The sequence below is a fragment of the Anolis sagrei genome, chromosome 2, assembly GCF_037176765.1.
Source record: "Anolis sagrei isolate rAnoSag1 chromosome 2, rAnoSag1.mat, whole genome shotgun sequence".
Taxonomy (NCBI): Eukaryota; Metazoa; Chordata; class Lepidosauria; order Squamata; family Dactyloidae; genus Anolis; species Anolis sagrei.
The window spans coordinates 225,865,243-225,889,198 of record NC_090022.1 but is presented as its reverse complement, the minus strand read 5'-3'; the positions used below and the strand labels follow the sequence as shown (position 1 = coordinate 225,889,198).

At 42.1% G+C, this 23,956-nt stretch overlaps 1 protein-coding gene across 2 annotated transcripts in view; it reads left to right on the top strand.

The window, feature by feature from the left end:
* Positions 1-2,772: 2,772 nt before the first annotated feature.
* Positions 2,773-23,956, top strand: part of LOC132767334 (guanine nucleotide-binding protein G(q) subunit alpha) — a 113,160-nt gene continuing 91,976 nt past the window's right edge. The window contains exons 1-2 of one of the 2 annotated variants that reach the window (XM_060762165.2): positions 2,773-3,380; positions 3,684-3,905. In XM_060762165.2, the coding sequence (XP_060618148.1) occupies positions 3,770-3,905 (136 nt within the window). In that variant the 5' untranslated portion in view covers positions 2,773-3,380; positions 3,684-3,769. Of the gene's footprint in view, positions 3,906-23,956 lie in introns of both variants that reach the window. The other variant, XM_067464438.1, reaches the window with a different exon arrangement.

Sequence of the window (23,956 nt, the reverse complement as noted above, 5' to 3'; positions counted from 1 at the left end):
AAAAAAACTACAGCTGATGTGGTCTATCCAATGCACTTTTCTGACTCAGCACCCCAAATAACCAAACCAGATCTAAAGTTGACCAAAAACTGATTTGTAACCCTTTTGGTACTAATGTTGGAGAGTGGTCCCTGGTCAAAAAAAGATTGGGAACTACTGCCTTAAAGGAAGAAAAGAAAATTGGAAGATAACGTTTCCATGTCTGGTTTGTGATGCCTTTTTTTGTAACACCAGGAATGATTCTATTTTTATTTTTGCACTGGAACCCCATTTGGGCCACTCCATGGCAACTCATTTCCATTAGACCCAGAAACAAGGCCAATTGAGAAGAATGATGGGAGCTGTAGTCCAGTTATTCTAGGGGAATGTAGATTCCACACTACATGCCACTGAAAACAACAGGATTTACACAATACATAGGATCCCTTAAAGAAGATAGGTTTGTGTTAGATCTGTCACAGCAAGAACCTATATACAACATAGAAAAAGTATTGACAGTTATGTAGGTCCCAAATCTGTATTACAAACCAGTACTGCTTTGACCAAAGCAATGGGCACAAAGTCTGTGCAAGCTTTCAAGGTCTCCAGAACTATTTGTCAAGCAAGACAGTGTGAGAAGCAGGATGTCTCCGAGTATGGAACGAGCTGGCTATTCCTTGACCTCTCCCTGGTGTTTTTCACAGCACATGATACATTGACATAGGCAGGTGATGTTTATTTTCTATGTTGTGAAAACTTCTGACTTTTTGCAGGTCCTGCTGCTGTTAAAGGTAAAAGGGCAGGTTGGCAGCAACCCTCTTCTTACATTCTGCCTAAACAATCTTTATACATCCTTCTCTAGCCTTTGCCCAGCTTGAAGGTTTCCAGTTCTGAAACATTGAAGAAAATGGGTTTTCGCTGTGCAGTTCATAGAATCATAGAGTTGGAAGAGACCTCGTGGGCCATCCAGTCCACCCCCTTGCCAAGAAGAAGGAAAAATGCATTCAAAACACCCTCGATAAATGGCCATCCAGTCTCTATTTAAAAGCCTCCAAAGAAGGAGCCTCTGCCACAGTCTGGGGCAGAGAGTTCCACTGCTGAACGGCTCTCACAGTCAGGAAGTTCTTCCTAATGCTCAGGTGGAATCTCCTTTCCTGTAGTTTGAAGCAGTTGTTCTGTGTCCTAGTCTCCAAGGCAACAGAAAGCAAGCTTGCTCCCTCCTCTCTATGACTTCCCCTCACATATTTATACATGGACATCATGTCTCCTCCCAGCCTTCTCTTCTGCAGACTAAACATGCCCAACTCTTTATGCCACTCCTCATAAGGCTTGTTCTCCAGACTCTTGGTGATTGTAATCTCCCTCCTTTGGACACATTCCAGCTGTCAACATCTCCCTTCAACTGCGGTGCCCAGAATTGGACACAGTGTGATTTCAGGTGTAGTCTGACCAAAGCAGAATAGAGGGGTAACATGACTTCCCTGGATCTAGACATGATACTTCTATTTATGCCAGCCAAAATCCCATGGGTTTTTAAGCTCCCGCACGACATTCTTGGCTCATGTTAATTTTCCTGTCCACGAGGACTCCAAGATCTTTTTCACATGTATTGCTGTCAAGTCAGGCACCCCCCTGAGACAACCTTTTCCCATGACTCTTCCAGGAGAGAATTTCCCATTGGGAGGATAGCGTTCTCTCACTTCCTGTTGTCTCACCCACCAACCCCTGAGCTCTTGGTGGTGCAATATGTTAAACCCTTGTGCAGGCAGCACTGAAGACCGACAGGTTGTAGGTTTGAATACGGGAAGAGCGCCGATGAGCTCCCTCTGTCCGCTCCAGCTCCCCATGCAGGGACATGAGAGAAGCCTCCCACAAGGATGGTAAAATATCAAAACATCTGGGTGTCTCCTGGGCAACGTCCTTGCCAATGGCCAATACTCTCACAACAGAAGTGACTTACAGATTCTCAAGTCGCTCCTGACACAAACCAGCCTCCCAAGTCCCCGGATGGCACAATGGGTTAAGCCCTTGTGCTGGCAGGACTGCTGACCAAAAGGCCTGCAGTTAGAATCTGGGGAGTGGCGTGAGCTCCTGTCTGTCAGTTCCAGCTTCTCGTGCAGGGACATGAGAAGCCTCCCACAAGGATGATGAAACATCTGGGCGCCCCTGGTTAACGTCCTTGCAGACAGCCAATTCTCTCACACCAGAAGCAGTTTCTCAAGTTGCTCCTGACACAAAAAAGGGCCCTTCCTTTTGTAAGTCGGATGTTTGTAACTCAGGGATTGCTTTTATTTGGAAGACCTCTTTTTATGTGATTCAACCCAATCTAGATGGAACATCTCATCCAATTCTCCAACGCAGTGGCCTAAAATCCAGGAAGCCTCTTACTAACATACAGAAACTAGACCAAGAATGTACCATTAGACCTCGGCTCTGTTTTTCCGTTTTATTTCCGTGCCCCTTGAACATTGTGTTGACTCTCCCCCCCCCCTTCTAAAAATAAGAAAGACCTTCCATAAGGTGTGATTTGCTTAATTCTGAGAGAAACGGGTGGGAGGGAGAGAGGCGGCAATGAAACAACCACGCGCAAAAAAAAAAAAAAAAGAGGAGGAAAAAAACCCTGCCCTGAAGGATTATTTTGTTTCCAAAAGGGAGGGAAACAAATCGTGGCTGCTTTCCTGTCTGGGGGGGGGGGGGGGGGCTGCGAGTGCAAGAAGGAAGGTGGGGAGGGAGGGAGGGAAGCAAGGGTCGGGAGGCTTTGACTTCGGGGGAAGGAAGCGGAGGAGGAGGAAGAGGGGGCGCGGAAAGAGGGAGGCCAGCCAGCCAGCCAGGAAAAGCTCCGCCATATTTCTGCCTCCACCACGCCCGGGAAGCCGAGCGAGGCAAGGCTACAGATAGGCTCCGGCCTCCGCTCTCGCCAGAAGACCCACAGCCTGGCCCTCCTTGCCTTGCCCCCCTCCGCAGGGGAGGCAGAGAGAGGGAGAAAGAGAGAGAAAAGCAAGCGCTTCCCTGCCTCGGAAGGCAAAGCCCCCCAAACCCCACTGAAGCTTGTGATTGTATCCAAGGCGGGGAAGGCGTCCTTCTTTTCTAGGAAGCTTGTAATTTCCTACAGATAGGATAGAGATTGCGTGGAGGCAGGGCGCGAACAGTCCGCCTCCTGAGGCGGGGAAAGGAAGGAAGGAAAGAAGCAAGGAGGAAGGGAAGGAAGGCAGGAGGGGCAGCCTGGGCGTCCGCTGGCCCTGCGAAGGGGATTCTCGGAGGCCGGGGCGAAAGAGGGCGGGGTCCGAGGGGCGCCTGCCTGGGCTCCTCCTCCTCCCAGTGGATGCCTCCCTGTTGTTTGGCGCAGGGCTGAGGCTGGGAAGGAGGCGGAGGCTCGCCCGGAGGCACAGGGCCGGGCCAAGGTGGGCGAGGGGGCTTCGCGGAAAGGGAAGGCAGGCAGGCAGGCAGGCAGGACTTGCCCGCGCGGTGGGTGCGCCGTGCGCGTCTCCCTCCGCGGGTGCGCCAGGACTCGCTCTTTCCCCCTTCCCTTCCCTTCCTCCTCTCCTCTCCTCTCCCCTTCCCCTCCCTCGGGGCTGGCTCGCTGTCTCCGGGCATTGGGAGGAAGAGGAAAAGGGAGGAGGGCGTCGGCAGAGGGGGTCGCTGCCTCGCCGAGCTCGGAAGCCAAAGGGCGTTTGCTCTCTCCTCCTCCTCCTTCTCTTCTCCAGAGGAGGGGCCCTCCTTCTCTTGTTTGGCTCCCCTGGTTGTGTTCCTTTGGGGGACGGGGCCCCCGCGCCTGAGCCACTGGGGAAGCATGACCCTGGAGTCCATCATGGCGTGCTGCCTGAGCGAGGAAGCCAAGGAAGCGCGGCGGATCAACGACGAGATCGAGAGGCAGCTGCGCCGCGACAAGAGGGACGCCCGGAGGGAGCTCAAGCTGCTGCTCCTGGGTGAGTCGCGCCTCCAGACAGACCCCACGCATCATCCCCACCCCCCCTCCTTCCTCTGTATCCCCTTTCCTCGCCCCCCTTTTGCCCCAGATTGCCTCCCCGCCCCTCAGCCAGGAAACGGGCGCCGCTTCCCTTTTGGATTGCTCTTGGGGCAAAGACCGTCGCCTGGTGGTGGTGTGTGTGCGTTTGTATGTGTCTTTGAGGGCATGAGCCTTGTGGGCTTGGGCTCCTGGTTCGGCGCAGTGGCGAACCTTGTGGCGATGATGATTCACAGCCCAGCAGCCGCAGCTTGGGGGGGGGGGGGGAGGAAGGTGTGTGCGAAGGAGGGGGGGGGGGAGAAAGGAGAAGCCACGCCGAGTCGCGCACCCTCCCCTTTCCCTCCATCCTCCCTTCCATCCCTCCTTTCCTTTCCTTCTCACCTCCCCCCTTCCCTTCCTCCTCCTTTCCTTCCCACCTTCCACCCCTTTCCTTCCCACCTCCCTCCCACTTCCCTCCCCTTTCCTTCCCTCCTTCCTTCTTTTCTTCCATCCCTTCCTCCTCCTTTCCTTTCCATCTCCCTCTCTTCTTTCCTTCCTTCTTCCCCCTTTCCTCTCTCCCTCCCTCCCCTTTCTTCTTCATTTCGTTCCCTTCTCTTCCTCCTCCTTTCCTTCCCACTCCCTCTCCTTTCCTTCCCTTCATCCCCCTTTCCTTGCCACCTTGCTCTCTCTTCTTTCCTTCTATTTCTCCCCCTATCCTTCCCATTTCCCTCCCCCTTTCCTTCCTTCCTACCTCACTCCCCCTCTCCTTCCTTCCTACATCCCTCCCCTTTCCTTGCTTCTTCCTTTCCTTTCTTCCCTTCCTCCTCATTTCCTTCCCACCTCCCTCCCCTTTCCCTCCTTCTTCCTTCCCTTCCTCCTCCTTTCCTTCCCACTCCCTCCCCTTTCTTTCCTTCCCTTCATTCCCCTTTCCTTGCCACCTTGCTCCCTCTTCTTTCCTTCTATTCCTCCCCCTATCCTTCCCATCTCCCTCCCCCTTTCTTTCCTTCCTTCCTACCTCACTCCCCTTCTCCTTCCTTTCTACATCCCTCCCCTTTCCTTGCTTCTTCCTTTCCTTCCTTCCCTTCCACCTCCTTTCCTTCCCACCTCCCTCCCCTTCTTTCCTTCCTTCCCTTCCCATCTCTCTCCCCTTTCCCTCCTTCCTACCTCCCCCCTTCTTTCCTTCCTTCCCTTACCCCCTTTCCTTCCCACCTCTCTCCCCTTTCCCTGCTTCCTTCTTTCCTTCCCACCTCCCCCTTCTTTCCTTCCTTTCTGTTCTCCCCCTTTCCTTCCCGCCTCTCCCCTTTTCCTCCATCTTTCCTTCCCACCTCCCCCTTCTTTCCTTCCTTCCCTTCTTCCCCCTTTCCTTCCTGCCTCTCTCCTCCTTTTCTTTCCATCTCTCCCCCTTGTTTCCTTCCTCCTTTCCCTTCCTCCTCCTTTCCTTCTCACCTCCCACCCCCTTCTTTCCTTCCTTTTCCTCCCTCTCCCCTCCCACCTTCCCCCCTCCTTCATCTTTCTTTCCCTTTGCAACTCCCACCCTCTCGTTCCCAATGAGTGCTTGACTCCCTTCCCCCCCCCTTCACCTTGGGTTTGTTGCCTCTCTTTTTCTGTTTGAAAGCAAAACAGATGTAGGTAGAGGCGAATGGCTCCTTCAGAGTGTAGTGGGTGGCTCTCCATGTGTGTGTGTGTAAGAGAGAGAGACACACAGAGTGGCTAGTTGCCAAAAATGGAGAGAAAAGGAAGCGGGTGGGTGAAAGAGAGAGTGAGCTGGTAAGTGAGGGAGAAGAATTAGAGAGCCATTCAGACACTAGTGTATGGTGGAGAAGGAGGGAAATGTGCACCCCTCTTCTCCCCTCCATTACAGACACACATTTCTCAAGGGTTTTTTTTTTTGTTATTTTGTGTCAGCAGCAACTTGAGAAACTGCAAGTTGCTTCTGGTATGAGAAAACTGGCTGTCTGCAGCGATGTTGCTCAGGGGATGCCCAGATGTTTGATGTTTTACCATCCTTGTGGGAGGCTTTTCTTGTGTCTCCACATGGGAAGCTGGAACTGACAGAGGGAGCTCAACCCACTCTCCACAGATTCGAGCCTCTGATCTGTCGGTCAGTAGTCCTGCTGGCACAAGGGTTTAACCTAGTTCACCGCTGGGAACTCCTGTTTCCCAAGGTTGGCCTAAATTGAAGAGAGGAGGTGGAGGTGAAGTTGCCCCCAGGGATGGATGGTGACAGGAGTGAAGGTGTGCCTTGTTCTTGGGGGTGGGCTCATACCTCAAAGAGGCTGCCTCCTTCTCCTTTATAGTTTCCCCCAACACATGTTGCAGATCATTTCAATCTCACTGGAGAAGAAGGTATTTACAGGTGGCAGTCCTTGAACAAGGAAATAACAAAGGGAGAGAGCTGGCTTGAACTGTAATTACACATTTCCAACCCATTTACAAACGTGTGGCTAACGACATGGATTCATGGCAGGCTACAAATATTAATGCAAGAGCCATTGCTGCTGCACATTTGACAAAAGGAATGTGCTCAGGCATTGGATAAGGCACTGGAAGCCAAGGAAGCAGATTTATTGCTTTCACACATCAACACTGACTGACCACTGTAAAGATCTGAAAAATCTGTATCCCTATACAGTCTTTTGGGGGAAAAATGGAGTAAAGGACATTATTTGCATCCAGCCTGTTCTTTTCCATTCTCACAATTGTATGTTTTATATCCAAGACATTAAAATCCCACCAAGAAGTAGGCTTGTGTCCACAAAAGCTCATGCTAAAATAAAAAAACCAGTTCTTAAAAGATGCTGCATTCTTCCTTTCTTTCTCCCCAATCCCTTCCTTCTTTTTAGCCTCCAAAGGTTCCATTTAAAATAGTCAGGGGAGCACTTGGATCCATGTCGATCCATGCCTAAATATACCTAAGAATGGCTGCCTTTTTCAGTTTTCCACATGATAAGAAATATTATCTCTAGTTAAAGGCAAACACTTAACCTGGCATGTCTGTAATAAGGATATTTATTATGCTGTGAAAATAGAGGCTGTTTTCTGCAGTGGGGCTATTCTCTTTCAGGACGCATCTTCAAATAAAGAGAACTCTCATTTTGCCTTTGTTGTCCTTAAGGAAATATAATTTTGCTGTGACTAATTCTGTTTCGACAAGGCAGTGGTTTGCATGGTATGTGTGGTACATAACTGAAGTCGGAAGGATATATTGTGACTAAGCGTAGCGGCCTGAAAAAAAATGTCTGCAGCAGTATTTGTTGGGAAGGCGTGGCGTTATAAAACTGGCTTTCATGTGTGGAAGGCGTGAATGGTTCCTTGATTTATTGAAGCCTTTCTCTGCTTTGTACAATCCAGGGCACAGTTTGTTTTAAGCTAAAATGGACTCACAATTAACTATAGACTTCCATTTCCGTGGCTGTATAGCAATGGTTGCTTTTGCTTGTCAGTTGTTTTTTTTCTTATGTAATTTCTGGTTTATGGTCGAGCTGTGGATAAGAGATCGTCATCTTACAGAGAAAATGATCTTTGCTTTTTGGACAATGTGCATTTGGATTATTCAGTGAGGGACAGGTTAAATAATAAATATCTGTGCTTGCTTCGTTGTTGTAAAGGTGTTAAAGTGGAATCTCAGTGCATTGTACCACATTTGTCATGGAAATCAAATATAGCAGCGACCCTGCATTACAGTTTACCGTTTGCTGCATTTGTTCTCCATTTCCCATTTTATTGAGACTGCAGACATACCCAGAATGAGTGATCTGAAATTGGAGAAGCATGGATTTAAAAACTTGGGTTTCAAATATGTGGTTTACTTAAGCAGAAACACATATATTACAAGTGTAACAATACAAGATCTGATTTTTTTTATTATAGACAGGTAAAAAAATAAACATGATTGGCTATATAAATGTTTGGGTGTGGGATGTGTTTTTTTGTTCTAGATCAGTCTATTATGTTTGTAATAGTGTTCCTTTAATATGGTTTGCTATATTTTTTAAAAAATTAAGAGCCTTGCAGTGGAATTAGGCTCCCAGATTCTCAGGCAAGATTCCACTATTCTACTTTCCTTCTCATGTTTTAACAAATACACACTTCACCGTCCACAAAACACTCCTGCTGGACACCCGATATTCCTTTCAATATGTGTCTTCTGGGCTCTAAACAAGCTTTTTCTGAAGTATTTACCCAGAAGGCTTGGTAGATTAAGACCATTGTCAGCAAACTGGTAGTTAAACAAATATAGCTGAAATCTGTTTATCTACAATTTGTTTATCTGCCATCACCAATTAGTAGGAAGTAAATGTGGTATTGTGAAATAGAAACTTAAAGCAACCTCACTGGAATCCCGTTTGAATATTCAATGGATTTCTTTGTGCATTTGATATTAACTTAGATAAGATATTGATACAAATTAATTTGCTGCTCAGAAAGCAGCAAGACTTACATCTAAATGGATAGTTTTATGATTGGAAGATGCACCCTGAACATGTTTACATGGGAATGGATTCTATAAAAATTAAGAAGGTATACTTCTGCTCCAGGTAAATACTCTGAACATATTGTTCAGTGGATGCCATTAATTTACTGTATTTCATCATCAACCTGTGGGTGGTAATTTTCTTTTATAGTAGTAGAAGTGCATTGCAAATCTTATTTTGTTTATTGGAGAGATCCCAACAACCTGTTATGCTTTTTGTGGAACATGGAAAGATAATTTAAAATGAAGGACTTATCTGGAAAACCTTCGGAGAATTGAGTAGCTGTAGCTGAAGCATGGTGGGTCTCTATATAACTCCTGTCTGATCTTGAAACCTAAGCTGAATTTGTTTTAAGGCACACATACACACACACACACCTGCAATATATGCACATTTTCTAGAAAATTTTAAATCATAGGGGAAATAAACACTTTCACCCGGGGAAAAATGAAAAAAAAAGTAATCACTCATTTACTTTAAGAATATAAAATGTGTACTGCATAATTTGAGTTGGTCATAAAATAATGGTTTTATATATGATTACGCAATTTCTAATTGACTTTCAAATATTTTGTTTTTGGTTTTGATATAAATAAAACATTGCTTCTGAAAACTGAAAAATGTATCATTTTGACCATTTTAAAGGGGTAGGCAAAATACTAAATTTGAAAAGAGAAGAAATCATTAATATCATAGTAAAACAAAGTAAGGTATTTGTGCATTCTGATCATCATCTCCTCCACAGTGTCAGGAAGACTTAGAAAGCATCCATTTTCAGAAAAATAGCCAAGGGGAAAATGGGGGAGGAAATCTAAAGTAAAATCAAATACTAATTTTGCTATACAATTTTCTGTCTTGTTTAGTTTCATTTTCCGAGTTGTCATGATCAGTTTTTGCTGCTCCTGTTGTGGTCTTCATTGATTTCTGAAAATGTTTGCCCTGACTGAGGCTAAATACTTTAATGTTTTCTACACTAATTTGTTTCTTAATTTGGTGTGTTTCTAAACACATCAAGTTATTTCATGTAGAAGACGGAGGAGCCTGGCAGGGAAATCCCTTTTTCTCTCCCACAGGTGTTTGCCTTTCTAGCTGCCATTTTGACCAGTTTATTCAGAGTAAGATCCTTTATTTATTTATTTGCAACTTTTATATGCCACTCTTCTCACCCCGAAGGGGACTCAGAATGGCTTACGTTAAACTCTTAAATAGATGTTTAAGGAATTGCTATGTTTGTGTCAAGGAATCATTGCCTTTTGTTAACAAGGAAAGGGATACCTGGAAGAGTTGGTCAAATTTGTTGGAAGGGGATCTTTTGGCAGACTGGCCTGTCTTGTGAATAAACATGTTTTGGATCTTATTTTCATGTTGAAATCCAATATAGCCACTTTTGGAGTTTAGTTCTCACCTTTCACATTTTAGGTGAATTGCACAAAATTGGAAGATGTGTTTTTTAAAAATGGCAACCAGAATTATTAATGACCTGTAGAACCATCTCTAGTCAACAAGGAAAGTGAAATGGTTTTGGAAAAAGAGAACTAATGGTCAAGCTTTTGGAAAATCTATACAGGTTGTGGAGAAAGGAGAGCATTCTCCCCATTATTTATAATGCCAGAACTCTTGAGTCTACCAGTGACATTGATTGGCAGATTGAAGATGGACAAAATAAAGCATGTCTTCATGGTACACATAATTAACTGACTGAATTCAATGCCACAAGGGATAGTCACGATCATTAGTGTAGGTGGTTTAAAAAGAGGATTAGATGAACTAGTGGAGGATAGCTTCATTAATGCCCGGAGAGCTTTATGAAGCCTCACTGTCCAGAGGCAAAATTCTCTATATAACAGGGCTCTAGAGTTCAAGCATTGCTTGTAGGCTTTCTAGGGTTACTTGGTTTGCAATTACAGGAAGCAAGAGGTTTAGGAAAAGATTTGGTCTGATCCAGTCAGTCTGTTCTTAAATCTCCTGAAACAAAATCAAGTCGCATATATTTGGGATGTGACACATAAAAAAAAAGACGGGAGAGGATTCCCACAAATAAATCTGCATTTTTATAACATTGCCACCTAAAGCAAGTTAAATACTAGAGTCAATGAAAGTTTCAGTTGGTTTTCATGCAATTGAACTTTTTGTCCTTTCATCTCATTATCAACGTACAAATAAAAGTATGGTTTCCATTAATCTGACACATGTTTTTGCAGATATTGTACTCAAATTGCTTTCATGAAAATAATTATAAGGGACACATTTCTCCCCCAGGGTCTGATTTATGTTCTACTTTTTCTCTATTGGGCAATTTAAGATGTCTCATCTAATCTCCATTTCTTCTCTATTAACGAGTGCACAAACCCTTGTTCGAGATTATTAGGGAGGAAATAGCGTAGTCTTCTAAATGTAGTACTAAGAAAGCTCCCAGAATGACAGTTGGCTAGGGTGGCTGGGGATTGTGGGAGTTGAAGTACCCCAAAACCAGGAGATCAAAGGTTGGGAATTCATAGGTCAGGACGAAAGGAGAAAGGTACAGCTTCTTATTCCTGAGTCACAGTGATAACATTGTGTGTGTGTTACTTGAGTAAGCTGAAAGCATGGCATCAGGGTAATTATCTCATCAAGCTGTAGAATCGAACATGGATTCAGACATGAAGATTTTTGTGCTGCCATCTATTATACTTTTTCATTTATTTCCTGGTTAGAAATCTTTATTTATCTTTATTTATTTTCTCTGTCTGTATTCCTACAATACCTCTTATATGTACACAAAGAGTACCCTGCTTCTGGAATTGTTCCAGTATTGTAATCTGTTCCTCTTTAACTCACTAGATCAGGGGTCCTCAAACCTTTTAAGCAGAGGACCAGTTCACTGTCCCTCAGACTATTGGGGGGGGGGGGGCAGACTATATTTTGAGCAAAACATGGACAAATTCCTATGCACAATGCAGATATATTATTTGTACTGCAAAAACATGGAAGAACAATGCAGTATTTAAAATGATGAACAAATTTTACCAACATAAACTTACCAACATAAACTGCTTTTGGCTGATCAGATAGTCAAGTAAATTCAGGTTGTCATTGTTGTTATGTGACTTGAAGTTGTTTCAGGCTTAGAGTGACCCTAAGTCTAAAGTTTAGACCACGGGGCGAATAAATGACCTTGGAGGGCCGCATCCGGCCCACAGGCATTGGTTTGAGAACCCCAGCACTAGATGGTACTGATGAAAGCCAATAAATGTACTAACATGTTGTAGCCATTGGTTAGCAGCTAGACTAAAACTGGAGATTGAGTAAAGGAAGTGAGATGTTAGTTTGTATCTAGAGCTTTTTGTTTCATTTTTTAACTAAATTAATGGCTGCTCTCCAAATGTTGCATGATTTACTATTACCAGTAATGATGTGGTTTGTCATAATGTAGCTGCCCTCATGTATTACCAGTAATTGCCAGAGACTCATAAAAAAACTTCCGAAGAAATTGTGTTTGCTCTTGATTGCTTGAACTCCTGAAACTACCTCCAATGTACTTTTCAATTCATACCTTTCTTTCTGGTGGCAGAAGAACAGAGAGCAAGGAGGGGAAGAAAAGGGTGTTGAACTCAGACATATTTGCTCCCTCCCTCCCTGCCCTAATTCCATTGTAGTTATTTCACTTCATCCTTTCTACCGCCTTCAATTGTGATTCCCCATTTGTTAAAATGTGGCCCCCAAAAGGCTTCTTCAATTGCACAGAAGGCTTCTACCTGTTTCTCATCCCTTACAACAACTAGCATACCTTTTAGTTATGGTCTCACTTTTAGTAAAGTACAGTGGGACCTTGGTATCTTCTGGAGCATGGTTCATTTGGATACTAAATCCATGGCTAGTCAAGTCCCATTATATACAATAGCATAATAAAATATTACAGAAAATAGCAAAACCAAGCCTTGCTTTTTGAATTTCTCTTGGTATAGCAATTTTCTTTTCTTTCTTAGGTGTCCTTTCCTCCATTTTAAGCTTAAACAGATATTTGAATTTTACTGCCATCTTCACTAACAAGGTTTTTTTGTTTTGTTTTGTTTTTGGGTTTGGGTTTATTTGTTTTCACTTTATGTAAGGGTTCTAACGATGGCATCAGCAAGTAAAGAGGGCAACTCCACCCTCCATAAGGGCTTTTAATGGTCATCAATCCAGCTATGTCATGGAATCATGGCTTGTACATTTGTAATCAGCTTGGGTGGGGTGTCTGGGAAAACATTGTTCTTTTACTGGGACCACTGCAACACAAGTATACTTATTTACTTACTTAGGCAATCCCTCGTAGCTCGAGGATGAAGGTCCTCCAAGTATAGTGTCTTGGCGGTGGGTCCGAAGGTGGCTGTAGAGCCCTATTCTTGATCTGCATGTTCTCTCACAGAGAGGACATTGGTTTCAAGGTAGAAGGTGGTCCTGGTCAGGGTAGGGTTGACACACCTTCCTCTTGACACATTTCTCCCTTTTCCCTTCTATTTGTGCCTCTTTGAATTCTGCAGCACTGCTGGTCACAGCTGACTTCCAGTTAGAGTGCTCAAGGGCCAGGGCTTCCCAGGGCTTGGTGTCTATGCCACTGTTTTTAAGGTGGACTTTAAGCCCATCTTTAAATCTCTTTTCCTGTCCACCAACATTACATTTCCCATTTTTGAGTTGGGAGTACAGTAATTGCTTTGGGAGATGGTGATCGGGCATTCGGACAACGTGGCCAGTCCAGCAGAGTTGATAGTGTAGGAGCATCACTTCAGTGCTGGTGGTCTTTGCTACTTCCAGCATGCTGACATTTGTCTGGACAACTACAGAAGGCCCAGGAGCTGCATTAGCCTCCACCTCACACTATGTGCCACTGCATTTTTTTTAAAAAAAATTGCTCTCAAACATCCTCCTTGGAGCTATGGAGTACAGGACATGAATGGAATTTTTTTTTTTGTTAAAAGGGGCATCCCTTGGGCATAAATGACCCATGGGATTTAAAAAACAAAGCAAAACCGACCCCCCAGAAGACATTTGTGGGTAAAAAAGAAAAGTAACGTATCTTTTGTCAGTTTTTTTAAATACCTGGAGCCTTGGGGTACATTTTGCCCACTTCTGATCAATTGACATTGACAAGACTCCATCAAGGCCTCTCCTTTTGGGAGCCTTACTGTAACTCTCCACTTTGCTGGAGTAACCCTTCCTTTCTGTCTTCTCCATTGAGAACTGTGAGATGAGGGTAGACTATGGGTACTTCCTTCCAGGGTGGGAATGCAATTCAAGATGTCTAGATTGTTCAGTTTTGAGGGAATCCTTTCCTTTGTTCAAGGTGTGAATAGAGTTGCCAGGTCAGGAATGTCAACGGGATGTGAGATTTCAGGAGCAAAATCCTAAGACCAAGGATGAACTCCTTAGAACCATGCATCTTGGAGATGGACCCTAGTGATGTCATTAAGCATGGTACATTAAATATCAGTCACCACTGAACAAAGCATACCATTTAAATTTAAAAAATAGTCTAGCAAATGAAGAAGTTATATGTATGCATGAACACTTTTGAAGACACTACTCTTATTCTGAGATACCTCTCCTTACCTTAAGGATTGGAGAAGACGCACTAGGTCCTGAGACCTAGCAATTGCATATGTGACATATGACTGCTTTCCCTTAGTGAGACAGTGATCATTTGGTGAGACATGTCTGTCTACCATATTATTAAATGTGATGGGATTTTTTGTGTTTGTGCATGGATAGGTGTGGATATAAGCAATCCAAATCAATTAAAGCAGCAATGCAACTAGTACAGTGAAGTCTAAATAACAAAAGGTAATGAGAAAACAGGATTGCTTCATGTTAGAAGCATCAATGGGAAAGTTATTGTGGTGCCAAGTGCAAGCCAAATGGGCAAGAGTTCAAATTAACCCCTTACTCTAGGTGTTCACATTTTAAAATTACATTAATTGGAAGACGTCCTGGGAAATATTGTGTAAATGTATGTGCATGTGGGATTAGACATTTGAATATAAGTGTCTGTAGTAGTTTTGCTTGTTGAGGGTTTTTTTTTTTTTGTAGATTTGTGAACTTTGAACTTCAGGCCTTAGGAAGTAATTAGTAATGCCAACCTTAGTAAGTGCCCTAAAATTATGTCTGCATCATGTTTCTGTCACAGGGTTAGTATACAGAAATTTGTTCCTGAAGTAGAAATGAGAAAGCAGAAATATTACTGTCCCTTAAAAACAGATCCCCAGGATGTGAACTTCATTCTGGGCAGAGCATTGAAGTCTGCCTCCAGGCCTGTACAGCTATGAATGCAGATTGAATGTTGACTATATTAGGCTTGAGGAATCGGAACTGGAGAGAGAAGTGGGGGTTGGAGAGAAATCCTTGTTCCATTCAGACAAACAGTTGTTTAAAAAGGCACAGACATAAAAGCTGCATGAGACTATATACTAGGATACCATGGCAATGAACAAACATCACCTAACATTTTCCACTGGGAATATTCAATTTTTGTAAGAACGGTACTCAGATTTATTTTGTATAGGATGGCATTTTGTAGTAAAAAAAAGTCTTAAATTTGATATATGGTTTGGGCTTTGGCTGAATATTTACTATTTGTTTCATGTCTTTCCACTTAGTATTCTTATCACAAGTATAGCATTTGCAATTATGTAACAAACTAGGAGGAATTCAGCTGTTACATTAAGGCGATTTCACCATGAAAAAAATATATTAGTAAATTCTATATGCATTAAACTAAAATCTTAAGATCAGCTTCTAAAGTTCTGTAGCTTAGAAGCAAATGCATTCTGAATGCACTTGCTATTCTTCATACTGTAGTTGCAATATGCCATTTCATGGAGTGCTGTTTCCATTGTTATTTCATGGTTACCTATAGTTGCCTATTATCTTGCCGATGTCTTTGAGTCAATAACCTCTTTTTCAACTTGTGCCTGAAAACATGCACAGATGTATGTATGTATATGGGAATTTATTGAACATTTTCGATGGAGTCTCTGTGTTAGCAGGAACGGTTTCTAAAATGTGTGATCCTTGCTCGGATTTTTTCACATATGATTCCTGCTGAATTAGTTGCAACATGCCATTTCATTGAGTGCTGCTTTCATGGTAATTCTGTCCTTGGGGAACTGTTTTAAGTTGCCTTGTGTAATGGCACACACTTTTGTAGGCACTCAACAATGTTAGATTTCACATTAAGTTCAGCCACAGAGTCCTTTGTAGGGCGCATTAGTAGGCTATGGCTGTTCATTTCAGTGGCCGAGACGGCTCATTCTCATGCCCTGCAGAATTTCTGAGCTGTTTGCCAATAGCTCAGCGTTGAGCAAGCTTTTGTAATGTGAAGCTGCATAAAGTGTGCGCACATTTTATAAAACAGGAAAGGGAAAACAGTACCTGGCATACTGTGTAAGAAATATGTATGAGTTCAAGACAGTTGTTTCTTTCTTTTCTTTCCTCTCTGTTCTGTCTTCTGCCATATGATGGAGTATATAAATTTGTTAGATTGTTGTAATCTCAACGGCAGGTTTTTTTTTAAAAAAAATTCTGATGGGAGGGTGGTGAAATAGAATTACTTGAGCTATTCCAACCCATATTTCTGGGTAACTTCGTGCCAGCCAGGAAGTCAAACAAAAGATTTCCTTGGTATGATTGCCGACTTATAAGGCCAAAATGAATTTGAGCACAGAAACTTGGAAGGATGCCATAATGCCTTGTTTTGCTTTAATTATGACTCTCAGACTTAGGGCTATGGGGAGGGGTAAGGAAATAGGCACAGAATACTAGTTTTCAAAGAAGTGGCTTTTTAAATCTAAAGTATATACTAACTATTAAATATAATTAGACAACTATAATGATAATACTTCATAGAAGTCTTAAAACTGGTCAAAAATTGACCCCCAAAAACCGGGACAGTGTAAATGCTGTACATTAACTCTTATATATATAAAAGGAACCATCCCTTTCTCTGGGGCAGCTCTGGTGCTTTCCCCTTTTCATGAAATTTATCAACGGTCATATCAAAATCTGTATTTTTGTCCCCTAAACCTGCCCTCAATTTACACATGAGGTCGACTAATACAGGAATATATATATTATATATTGTTAATATGAAAATATTACACTGAAAACAACTAACTCTATACTAAATACTAGATTCATTTAGCGTAATTGTATTTTCATTTGTAGACCAATTTGAAGTGAAAAGGGATTTTTACCAGTGAACTTAATTTATGAACCAAACATCAATAGGTAACTGAAGTTGAGTTGATGAGTTGAGATAAATGTTATCCATCCAGCAGTTGTGAAAATTGAGTATTAAGTTCTTGGCATTATTAAGATAACTTTGAATTATTTCATTCTAATAAGAAATCTAATGCAGTCTCTTATATCTGCAACAGAAAATTAATTTTATGGGCTATTAAATTTTGCACAATTTAGAGGTCCCACATAAGGGAGAGATGTTATCTTTTTGTTTGAGTGCTCACAATAAAATCCAGAAAGAATGGAGACACCGGAGGAAAGTTTTGCATAAACTTCAATGTAATCCTTTAAGTTGCATGCCAGTTTGCCCATTAATAACTTAATAACTATGGATTTAAAGCTTTTGTCCATCTTTAAGCTTTGCATTCTTGCCTCTTCGATTTTCAATTTATTTTGCCTAATTTGCATTGATTCCCCCTTGTCCCATTACCATGGTGTGGTGACTTAACAGGTGACATAATAGAGCTATACAAGTTCTATGCTCTTCCTTCAAGTGTTCAGGTTTCTGGATTTTGGGTCATGTTCAGGTTTTCTGGGTTAAGTTTCAAGTTTCTGGATTTTCATTGCTGTTCATGTCTTCATGGTTTTTGGTCTGGTTTATTCTGTTTTGTTCTGGATATAATTTTGATCAAGTTCATTGATTTTGCCTTGTTTCACTGTATTGCCTCAAAGTGTATTTTGAAGTTTGTGCATTCCTGTAGTTTGATTCATGAAACTGATTTTCACCTACATTCCTCAACTTCAGAGTTTTTGGATATGTCTTTTGGATATTTTATTGTTCTTTGTATTATGCTTTTTCTTATATTTTATATTTTTTGAAATAAACTTTACTTAGTGGATTCTCTTGTCCCTGCGTGGTGTCTGGGTTAAAAGGTGTCCCATGACTGGGGCACAACTTCTATGACCCAACAAATTACAGCATATACCTTCTACATTCATCAAATGGAACCAAAATTCTGAAAGATAAAAATCAATTGCACAACATTGGAAAGAGGACCTGCCATAACCTCCTGCAGCTCCGATGTGGCCGAAGAGGTTCTTTCACAAATCCCTCAACAGTAAACCAGGGATGGGCTTGCAGAACTGCCACCATCCTCATCCTTTTCAAAAAGGGGGAAAGAACAGACTGTGGAAACAATCAAGGTATCTTCCTTCTAACCTTCGCTGGGAAAATCCTTGCAAGAATCCTTGCAAACTGTCTACAGATGTGACACACAACTTCTGGAACGATTCTATCATTGTTGCATCCAAAAAATTATTTATTTACTCTATTTATATACCACTTTTCTCAGCCCTCAGGCGACTCAAAGCGGTGAATCTCTTGGGAAGATGGATAGACAAATGTCAGCATTCTGGAAGAAGCAAAGACCATCAACAATGAAGTGATGATCCTTCGCCATGAACTTCGGTTGGATTGGCTACGTTGTCCAAATGCCCAGTCACCGTCTCCCAAAGCAGTTACTCTGCTCTCAACTCAAGAATGGAGAATGAAATATTGGTGGACAGGAAAAGAGATGTGAAGATGGCCTTATAGCTAACCTTAAAAACTGTGGCATAGACACAGAGAACTGGAAGCCCTGGCCCTCAAGCATTTTAACTGGAGGTCAGCTGTTACCAACAATGCTGTGGAATTCAAAGAGGCATGAATGGAGGGTAAAAAAGGCAAAACTGTTCAAAAGGAAGGCATCTCAAGCCAACCCTTGTTGGAACAACCTTCCACCTGAAAATCAATGTCCTTTCTTCAAATGAACATGCAAATAAAGGATCGGCCTCTACAGTCACCTGCTAAATTTTTGAAAAATAATTTTTTGAAAAATGTGTGCAGTTTAACACTGCTGTCTTTTGAAATTTCTTAAGAGAAACAGTTGTGTCAAGCAGTTTCTGGAGTTATAGTCCAAAACCTCAGGATGTGTATATATGAAATGTTAGATTGTTCTTTTAAATCATCGAAGTAAGTAATGTGTTCAGCTCACTGATTTAAAATATTTTGTGTGTGTGGAGTGGAGTTCTTTCGAATAGCCAACCTGTCCCAATTGCTTTATGCAGCATTCAAAACAACTGTAAATCATGGATGTTTTACTGGAACCAGGGGCAATAAAACCCAGTTCAGCACCCAGAAGGATGCCTAGATAAGATATGCACAGCTTCCTAAGGGCCCTTCCAGAATATACTTAATCCCCCTTCGAAGCAGGTTTAAGAAACCCACTCCTTTGCCCATTGCCTGTCCCCATCAGGCCAACCCCTCCCTCCCCAAAGCCTTAAAAATGAAGGAAAACTTAGTGCAGGGGTTCTCAAACTTTTTAAACAGAGGGCCAGGTCACAGTCCCTCAAACTGTTGGAGGGCCGGATTATAATTTGAAAAAAACAGGAATGAATTCCTATGCTCACTGTAAATATCTTATTTGTAGTGCAAAAAACCACTTAAAACAATACAATAATTAAAATGAAGAACAATGTTAACGAATATAAAATTATTAGTATTTCAATGGGAAGTGTGGGCCTGCTTTTGGGTGATGAGATAGGATTGTTGTGTGCTTTGAAGTCATTTCAGACTTAGGTTGACCCCAAGCGAGGGCCAGGTAAATGACCTTGGAGGGCCGTATCCGGCCCCCGGGCCTTAGTTTGAAGACCCCTGACTTAGTGTGTTGCCATTAGGCCTCTCTGCAGGCCTCCTGGAATGTACCAATGATGTGCCAGGAGGCAAGGGGTGGGATCACCCCTGCACCCCCCTCCACCGCTTCCTGGCATGCCATTGATATGTTCCAGGAGACCTGCAGAGAGGATTTTGTCTTGAATTCTTTCACTTTTACCTGAGGCATTGTTTGGATCCCCCAGGTAAAAATCTGACATGGCTCGGGGTTATGAGCCCTATTTGGGAGCACCCTAATTATTTACAAGAAAATATATCTGCTAGTTGCCTCCTGCAACACATTCCAGAGCTTCAAGGGTGCTGTGGGAGAGGACGTGTTGTCCAGTTTTAATGGACAAACCCTTTACCTTTATAATACATTTGTTACTGTCCAGTTTTAATGAACAGTAACAATTGTATTATAAAGGAAAAGTTTGTGTGTTTCCAACTACAGTTGCAGCATTTGATATTGCTTTAACGTAGTGAAATTTGTAATTTCACTAGGTATACGAAATTATGTGTCATAAAGCTCTAATGATTTCTTCCGTACACTACTGAAGTGGAAGAAAACTGAGGGAGGCTAGAAGGCCACAGTAGACCTCATCCCAGGAGATCTTGGAGATCCCACCTACTGTAAAATATTTTGGTTCTCAAATGCTGACAAACACCTTCTAGGAGGAATGGGAGATATTCCTGCTGTCATTTTAAGTCCAGGAGCAACAGGAAGTAACTGGAAATCGTTTATCTGAAAATGGCCCAGAAGTGGGCCAGAAATATGACAAACATGTCCATGGACCTCAGCGAGAAGATTTGCCATGGGGGCCACAAAAAGCCCTGGTGTTGCTATGCCTTCTTCATCCTTATGGTAGTACCTTACCACATTGCATCATGGATTATCTTGGAAAATGTCTCCAAAAGATATTTCAAATTAACTTCTTGAAATATGCACTTACTTCTTTCTTTGGCTAGTGTATGTTTTCCAATGAGAAAGTGAAATTCCTAGTGTGACAGACCATTATGGTACTAACAGAGTACCAACAGCATGTAAATATTTAGCTCATGTTAGGGTATGTTAATAGCTTAAAGAACAATCAGCTGTAAAAGCTTTCTAAACAAGCCCTGTTGATGGGTTGATTTTTAACAACTTTTTTTTCCTTTCACTGGAGATTGCTCTGGAAGAATTTCCAGTAATATGTATATTACTCATCTGTTATCTAATATGCTTCCAGTGTAACTTCCAATATAATTAATGGACAGATGTAGTGACTAGTAACATTAACTTGAATTCTTGGGGGAAATTGTTACGGCTTTCTTACCATGTCTCTAAATCTAAAGTAGATCTGCAGTTGATCTCTGTAAAATACAGGTATATAGTGTTTCCAAAATTAATAGTTAGGTAGGATCTTGGTAATGCTGTGGTGCAAACGTTACTGTTGCTTTTTGTATCTATAATAGCAGTGTTGACTCCTTGTGTGGACAGCCAAGGTAGCTACGTGGCAGCTAAAGAAATCCAAGCTGTGGGTCTATTTTCAGTAGAGAACCTTAACACTTAACACTGCTACTTTCCAACCAAACTGTCCCACTCCCTGCATGGAATATACTTTTCACTGTGTTAGGATGATTTATGGTTAAAAGCAGTGGTTCTCAACCTGGGGTCCCCAGATGTTTTTGGCCTTCAACTCCCAGAAATCCTAACAGCTGGTAAACTGGCTGGGATTTCTGGGAGTTGTAGGCCAAAAACATTTTGGGACCCCAGGTTGAGAACCACTGGTTTAAAGGGATTGTTTCAATGAAATTAGTTTTCAGGGTTATTATTACTTTTGAACTTTGCAAAAGGGGAAAGCTGGAGCATTAATTAATTAACCAAATAGTTTTATTTTATTCAGATGTCCTTAGTGGGTTTTTCATTTGTCTTTTAATTTGTTATTTGTTTTCATAGTTATTGCTTGACAGATATTTTGAACCCCATAGGCCCTCCACGTTTGTAGATTTAACTTTTGTGAATTTGATTATTCACATATTTGATAAATATGTTTTCTCAGGACATCTCTAGACCTTCTAGCTGACTCTGTGGTTATCTTCCAGCTTGTTGGGGGACCTAGAGATTCCTAGAGAGAGGGGGGGGGGTTAAAAAATTAGGTCCTGTGCACCTAACCCTTGAGAAATTGGAGAGCCAACTGTGTCTGATGAGACCAGACTGAGAGAACTAGTGATATTGCAATCTGACATGATCCACCAGAATGCCCCATTGAGTATCACAAAGGTAGATCTATACGAGTTCATATTCAGGTTGAGTATTCCGTATTTGAAATGTTTGGAATAATTGCATATACATGATGAGATATCTTGGTGATGAGACCCCAATTCTAAGAAAATTCAGTTATGTTTCATACATATCTTACACATATAGCCTGAAGGTAATTTTATACACAGAATTTTTAATAATTTTGGGTGTGAAACAAAGTTTGTATACATTTAACCATTTAACCACAAGGAAGCAAAGGTGCTCACATGGATAATTTTGGATTTGGGAGTGTTTTGGATTTTAGAATTCTAGATAAGGAATACTTTCAACCTGTACTTGGACTTCCACCCCCACCCCACCCCACCCCCACAAGGTCCCTCACTAAAAGCTCAAAAGTAAACATACTAGTCAGAGGATAAGAGGAGCTGGATAAAGGACAGGAAGCAGTAAACAGACACTTTTGACAATGAGGGGAAGTAAGAAGTATGTCCCACAAGAGTCTGGTGCTTTTTAATTTGTTCATAAGTAATTGAGCATTGAGTTAGCCAAGTTTGCGGAAGCATCTGGCCTGCTGTTTCTGGAAACAGGATGCTTGTGTTGATGGACCCAAAAGAGCTGCTCTTACATAAGGAATGGACATTGCCTTTCCACAGCTAGTGGTGTCATTTTTCTTCAGAGAATATTTACTACAGTGAGACAATAATTAGAATTTGCAAGACCTGAGCAACACTGTTGATAAGATGATGTAGTTTTCTCATTCAAAGGGATGCCATAAGTTGAAGTTGACTTAACAGTCATTAATAAAAAGCACTAAACTTTCTAATTACAAAGCAAACAAAATGTTGTATTAATATTGAACAAATATCTGTGGAAAATCTTTGGAATGGTTAACTTGGTTTTGTCTTATTTTTAATAGGCCACCCATAACTAGATTTTGCTTGAGTGTGAAGAGAAGCACTCAACTAACAAATGCCAAAATGTGATGCTGAGTAGAAAAGGAAAAGTTAGAACGGATTAGGAGTAACACTTAAAGCAAGAAAGCTATGCTCTTTTGTTTAAATTAATGTAGTTATTATAAAATAAACATTAAGTGAAGTGTCAGAAATTTGTAAATTTACAAATTACATTAGCAGAGTTACAACACAGCCCTAAAAAAGAAGCACCATTAAAGCCTTGGCAGACCGTGCAAAAAGAATCTGCAAACCCCACCTCCTCCAAGATGAACTGAACCACCTCAACTGGGCTCTCCAGGCCAATGGATACTCCACCTCAGACATCAGAAGAGTTGCAAGACCAAGAACAAGCCACGAGAGTAAAGATGAAGATCCACCCAGAGGAAAAGTGTTTCTGCCATACATTAAGGGAACCACTGACCGCATAGGGAAGCTGATGAAAAAACACAACATACAGACAATCTACAAACCCACCAAGAAAATCCAACAAATGCTACGTTCAGCAAAGGACAAGAGGGATCCTCTCACCTCTGCAGGAGTCTATCGTGTACCAAGCAGCTGTGGACAAGTCTACATAGGAACCAACAAACGCAGCGCCCAGACACGAATCAAGGAACATGAAAGGCACTGCAGACTATTTCAACCAGAGAAGTCAGCCATAGCAGAGCACCTGATGAACCAGCCTGGACACAGCATATTATTTGAGAACACAGAAATGCTGGACCACACCAACAACCACCATGTCAGACTACACAGAGAAGCCATTGAAATCCACAAGCATGTGGACAATTTCAACAGAAAGGAAGAGACCATGAAAATTAACAAAATCTGGCTACCAGTATTAAAAAACTCTAAAATTACAACAGCAAAACAGCAGAGAGAAAACAATCAGGCACATCTTAACACCTCTCAACAAAAGATTTTCCCAGGCTCAGCCAGGCCTTCAAATGCTAATGAAGGTGGTCAGTTGAAACATTCACACCTAGCTCCAGCAGAGAAGAGCTCTTTGCCCCACCCCAGCCATTCCACAGATATATAAACCCATTGTCCTAATTCCAACAGACCTCACTACCTCTGAGGATGCTTGCCATAGATGCAGGCGAAACGTCAGGAGAAATGCCTCTAGAACATGGCCCTATAGCCCGAAAAAACCCACAAGAACCTACAGCCGTAAATTGGTTTCTTATGAATCCCTTGGGAGTTCAGTATAACTGAAGACTAATACTTGTGTATGCCTAGATGCACTGTACTTTTAAAATATGTGTTTAATCATGGTGTGATATAATTGTTAGAGCATTGGACTAAAGTATTGGAAACTTTTATTTTTCACTTAGTCATGAAGCTCATTAGGCCAAGCTGGACTAGCCACTGTCTCTCAGTCTGATCTACCTGACAAGGTTGTTACAAAGATATAAGTTTGAGATAAGCCATGTATGCCTCTTTATTTCAGTGGAAGAAGAGCATGATCTAACTGTAAAA